The sequence below is a fragment of the Odontomachus brunneus genome, unplaced genomic scaffold (assembly GCF_010583005.1).
Source record: "Odontomachus brunneus isolate Ranch 3 - 2012 unplaced genomic scaffold, Obru_v1 Obru_scaffold_018, whole genome shotgun sequence".
Classification (NCBI taxonomy): Eukaryota; Metazoa; Arthropoda; class Insecta; order Hymenoptera; family Formicidae; genus Odontomachus; species Odontomachus brunneus.
In genome coordinates, this window is record NW_022639468.1 from 1,339,334 (window position 1) to 1,345,119 (window position 5,786).

General features: G+C 42.6%; 1 protein-coding gene across 1 annotated transcript; it reads left to right on the forward strand.

The window, feature by feature from the left end:
• The first annotated feature begins 4,530 nt into the window (after positions 1-4,530).
• Positions 4,531-5,526, forward strand: LOC116841789. Its single transcript, XM_032810160.1, has 2 exons — positions 4,531-5,023; positions 5,128-5,526. Exons 1-2 carry the CDS (start codon positions 4,782-4,784, stop codon positions 5,207-5,209), a joined length of 324 nt encoding a protein of 107 aa, XP_032666051.1. The 5' UTR covers positions 4,531-4,781; the 3' UTR covers positions 5,210-5,526.
• The last annotated feature ends 260 nt before the right edge of the window (positions 5,527-5,786 follow it).

Consider the following 5,786-nt stretch of genomic DNA (forward strand, 5'->3'; position numbering starts at 1 on the left):
TCTAAGATGCGATAAAAAGCGCAATCGTCTGTATATCCGTCTATCGTCTATCGTCGCGAAGGACGCAGTTAATAAGATATACTTTACTCAGAAGTGAGAAAAACAGATTTAAATGACTCAAACTCTTGTAATATGACTTGGTGAATTTCTAATTTGTGGTATTTTTGTGTTGAATGTACACACGAAAAAATATCGTTCTATTGTTAAAAAGAACGATTACTCAGTTTACTTCCACTCTTTTGAATAATAATTATCTTCGATAAAAAAATTTTTTTTATTTTTCTCAAAATATACTCATCACAAATTTTAGAGAAGTTCATTATTATATACTTAAAAGAAGAACTTATTCTTTTTACAGAGATATCAAGAAGGACTTATCCTCTTTACAGGAGTATCAAAATCCTCTTTACAGGACTTATTTTCTTTAAAATAAAGAAATCTGAAATATCTTACAAAAATATCATAAAATTATATCGAAGAACAAAATAAGTCAAACTTCTGTTTTAATTAAATATTTTTCATAGAGATGCTAAACTTATTAGGATACAGAATATATTTTACATGAATATATTTTACATATTGATACTTATGATGAAATCTTATGATAGATTTGTGGACATATAAACTTACGAAATACTTGAAACAAATAACATTTACTTGAGTGCAGTATGTATTTTTTTGTGTGTACAGTACGTTTATATTTAATGGTGAGATCCCTGTTTAATCGTTGAGGAACGTGCGTCTTCTCGCTTACATAGTAAATAATACAGTTCAGCTGCTTTATCTTGTGATGAGATGCTAAGAATCGGTGAATCACATGCCATGGAATTCCCTCGCGGACCCGGATATATCATGCATGTTACACGTTTTTCCCGTCAGGTTCTTTTTCAGGTAGCGGTTCTGTTCACCTGAAAGGTTCAGTTCGGTTGAACTGATTCATCGGTTCCTATCCACGATCCACTCCTTACATCCAAAATTTTTTATAGAAAAGGTTACTTTATACTGGAGAGAAAAAGTTACGAAGCCGTAGACACTCATGTCGATATCTCGTGTGTGGAATGCCACCGTCTCCTTTTTCCGGATACTTAGTACACGTGTACGCGCTGCTCCCTTTGCGAGACTTGTCTTGATGGACGAAATTTAGCGGATTTTTTCGATTACGGCAGCAATTTCTCTCGAAAGATGTGACTTTAATAACGATGTGAGATCAATATGATCTAGCCATGTTGTCTATTTCCTAGAGTTCGAGCCTTTCCATTTAATTCTCCTATCATTGAGATCGTTGTTGGATGTTGGTGACCTCTCGATGGTATCTAATCGGTCCCATGTCGACAGCTCCCACCTCACGTGGGTCGGATGGAACGTGATTAAAAGTTTACTAGGCACAGTCGCCGCTAATCGCAGCCATGTCCGCAAAAAGATCCACACGTGTCCTAAAATATCTTAAAATAGCCGGTCCGTTCTCCGTTGAGTTGGGAGAAACACAACGCCGGAATTATCATCCACAATCGATCCCGGAGACGTACAATAAAAATTATCATGTCGTGAACGTTTAATAGAGTTTAATTAGGCGGACGCGTAGTTTTTATTGGGGATTAACACGCGAGTTCTTCGGTTTGAAAATAGGATGCGTCGAGCATTGTGTGGCACTAACGGACAGCACAGACAATGATTTTCCGAGCGAACGGAACTATCATTCGACAAATATACGCGAATTCTTCTCATCGAGTGCAATGTCGCGTATACACGCGACACACGTGCTCGACGCAATAGCTGTTATCGCAACATACTCGTCAGGTTGCTTGGTCAAGGCGTCTATTAAGCAGCACGCATCGCGATCTCGAGTCCATTTCTAAGGCCATTGAAACTCGCGCTCATGGCGAGGAAGACGGGACTAGGAAGGGCCTCTTGTTTAATCCTATGCGACAGTAACATCTGTTCGATGAGCTTTGTTTTCAAGTGAACAGACATTCGACGTTCCGAAATAAATCGTCGTTTAACGACATTATAAACGTCACTTAAAATAATCGTAAAGTAGCCGTTTCAAAATTCATGTAAACTTGAGCAAAAATTGAGAATCGCGAGTTTTAGAAAATGATTAAGGAACAGGTCATGGGAGAGTATCGTCGAAGTTCTTCCGTGGCGCATCGCGGAAATAAAAGACGTCCAGCCGAACCGACCAAGTAATTGCGAAATATCGAACTATGTAGCAACAATAGCGTGGCAAACAGTGCAGTTGCACGATATATCAACTCGATCCCGATAGTAATTCATACAAGTCGCAGTTATGAAACATAGATCTTCGTCCATTCACAAAATTGTCAAAGTATCGCGCAACCAGGGGACACGGGGAGTCGCGTTGTAGAGAGCGTTCCGATGTGTTTCGGAACGAGTGAGAACGCCTATTCGCCGATAGAAGCAAGGGAGTGATATGTCGATGACCGGGCAAAGTGTGTTCCGCGCTGTCTGATCAGTGCATCATTACACACACGTGAAGCTGAATTTTGGATCGAGCGACGCGTGCACCAAACTCGACCCCCTTCATGGGAAATGGATCCAATTAAGAAGTACTGATTCATTCATTAACGAACAAACGAGACTTTCTCTCGCTGCTCGTGCGTGCATAAATCGACTTGGTCTTATCCCGTAATTAATTACTGCGTAATGCAAACGGCAGATGCGCGGAGGGTAGGCTTCCGTCACGGCGTCCATGACGCATAGCTACAAGGGGTCGCGTAGGGGTAGCTAACGATATCAACGACGATTCAACCTACACGTCCTTCCTACGCGAACGGTCGTGCATGCTAACTGGATAACAACTCACCCTCGGACGAAAGTGGGCTCAGCTGCTGCCGCGACGTCCCAATTCATACCACGACGATGACGTTCTGCATCTTCGATCTGTCAAGCACTCGGACCTGTCAAGCTCCACGACGATGCTCCGAATTAAAGGTCCCTGGTTGACGCGGGGCGGTATCACAGATCACACTGGTAGTTGCGTTCGCACTGAATCGAGAGAGTAAGCCACGGTAAGTCGCGATTCCACCTCGGGTATCGACTTGCCTCGTCGGGGGCGGTCGATCACGGACGCGTGCACGCACCAGGTGATTCTGGGACCTGGTATCGCGTACGCACCGAACGGAACCGCGACGTGTACTGCGACTGACGAGAGAGAGAGCGTCGATCGCGCACGACGCACCACCGACCGCGATCAGCTGTCGAGCTATGCACCTCCACTCCTTGCCACCGACGAAATAAGCCGAGCTCGAGAGCGACAGAGTCCAGGGACGGAGCTGACGGTGATCCAGCGCCCAGCTGACTCGCTCACGTTCTCGATATTCATATCTTCGAACACTCTTACTGAGTGGGAACAGAGAAATTCATTATCGTCCCCGACCTCAGCTCCGCCGAAAATGTCTTTTCAGTCTGAGAAATACGTCTGGGAAATCTTACGTAAGGAAAATGCATAAGAAAATTTCGAAACGTTCGCGCAATGCAAAGTTGCGCAGAAGTGCGAAATGCCACTTGCACAATTCGATTTCGCACTTCTCAGTCCTTTCCTCTTTTTTGTTTTTTATTTTTATAACAGTTTTTGTAATAAGACGGTTTCTCGTTGATACTTCCGCAAAGTTCAAGAGCAAGTTATTAGAATCTCATGCATTATTAATTATTATTGAGAAGCAAATAATTTCAATTATCTCTCGTGCTTCTCGCTTACAGTTGCTCGTTTGGTTTTTACGAACGTTAAATTTGCTCTGGTTTTGTATTCTGTGTCTTATTTATTATTATTGCAGTACGTCAAGTTCCCATCCTCGTTGCTATTAACGCACACTCGCGCGGTAAATATTGTATTTCAGATAATAAAAATACATGCAACTAATTTAGCTATCGGATTGATCGCATACTGTCGAATTCAATTGTTAGATTAAATATCTATATATATTTTAAGAAATGACTCTCGCCTTTTCTTTGAGGATTTCAATTTTTCTTGCGCGGGCAAGACCAAACGTAAATTTCAAATATCGGACGGTGGTTTCGATACATAACGATACAACTAAGAACACGTCATCGTCTTTTTGCCTCTGTGAGACTACTCCATTACTCACGAGAAGAAAGAAAAACCGTGACTATAAAATTCCTGCAGCGCATTTTCTAGTAACGACGGTGATTTAAGATAATGACACACGTGGACTTGATTCGCGGGATATCATTTTCTTCTTCTTCTCTCTCTCTCTCGCGCGCGCGCGCGCGCGCAGGTAATTACTTCCCCTGGCTGCGAGAAAACAGAACGACACTCGTGTACGCGAGCTTATTACGCGAAATATAAATAATTGGTTAACACGACTGTTACGTAGGACCATGCAGAACGTCACTTATGACGATCACGTCGCGAAAGAAGATTGGTAGGTGTTACATTTGTCGTTGCATCCGTTCAAATGAAAAGAAGAACACAAGTTCCCGTTGTCCGATCATCATTTGGCGCGCGCCACGTAAGAAAAATGAATTTCCCGTCACCCCGAGGATACTGTGCGGGGCGCGTTTTTCTCATTGTACATCGTTGACGGCCGCGCATGAACAACAAAGCGCGACGGCGTCGTGAGGGTGGGATTTCTGTGGCCGTTCGCGCGAGTATCGACCTTACGGTCGCCCTGTGGACCTTACTTTAGGAGAGAGCATGGAGCGAGAAGAGCAGGCCGAGCGCAACGGCGATAGAAAATAGGAGAGGGAACTATAATTCCTTCCGAGCACGGGGGAAAGGAAGGAACGAAGGAGAAAGGAGAATGAGCCACCACATGCCGCGGGTCGATACTCTAGCACCGAACTCGCTGGTACACGTCGGGTACACCCGCACCGACGCGAGTACGCTCGCACCGAGAGACTGGAGCCGAAGGTTTCTCGCCTGGCATGAGCACAACGAGCCGACACGCTCGATTCGTTCACGAGAGAGCTGGAGAGCGAGAGAGAATCCACGGCGGACACCTGCACTCATGAATGAGGATCGAAGTCCGGGTTCGGCTCTGACGTAAGTGTCGTCCTGCCGCTGCATACGTTCTGATACATTACATTGTTTATTGCACGATGTTGGAACACGTAATTCGTTAATAATAATTGTGGCGTCTTTGTTAGCGCTCGCGTTAAGCCGGTAAACGTCCGAAGAGTGTCACAAGCAATTAATCAACCCGTTCGCGACGAGGGAAATGCATTCTGAGAAGATTCACACGCACGCGTAGGATCTGTTAGGATCATCGCGCGCTTCCTTTCGTCCGATCGAATTCTTAAAGCGATATTCACTGCCTCTCGCACGCGCGCACAGAAAAAATATTCTTCTGATAAAATATGATATAAAATGATAAAATATGATTCTTCTGCGACGAAAAACAATTACTCAATTTGTTTTTTTCTCTTAAGTAACGGTTATGTTCAGCGAAGAATATATATATTTTTTTATAATAATCTAAAAATGTACTCATTAAAAAATTGGAGCAAAGCTACTATCTAAACTATTATGTACTCAAAAAAAAAAAATTAATTCTCTCCATAAAAATATCATAAAATTTTATCCAAAAATGTTCGTTTAACTCCTCGTAGTAAGCAAAACCGAAATTTTATTTTAATTTAATGTTCTTAATTTAAATGCTGAACTTATCAAAATGTACAATATATTTCGAGTAAATTTGACGCTTATGAACTTATGATAAATTTGCGTATATATTTTTCTACGTTTAATTCAGAAATTGCGTCGGTGACTCTCGACAATTTTATGAAAAAATTTGCATTTTTTAAAT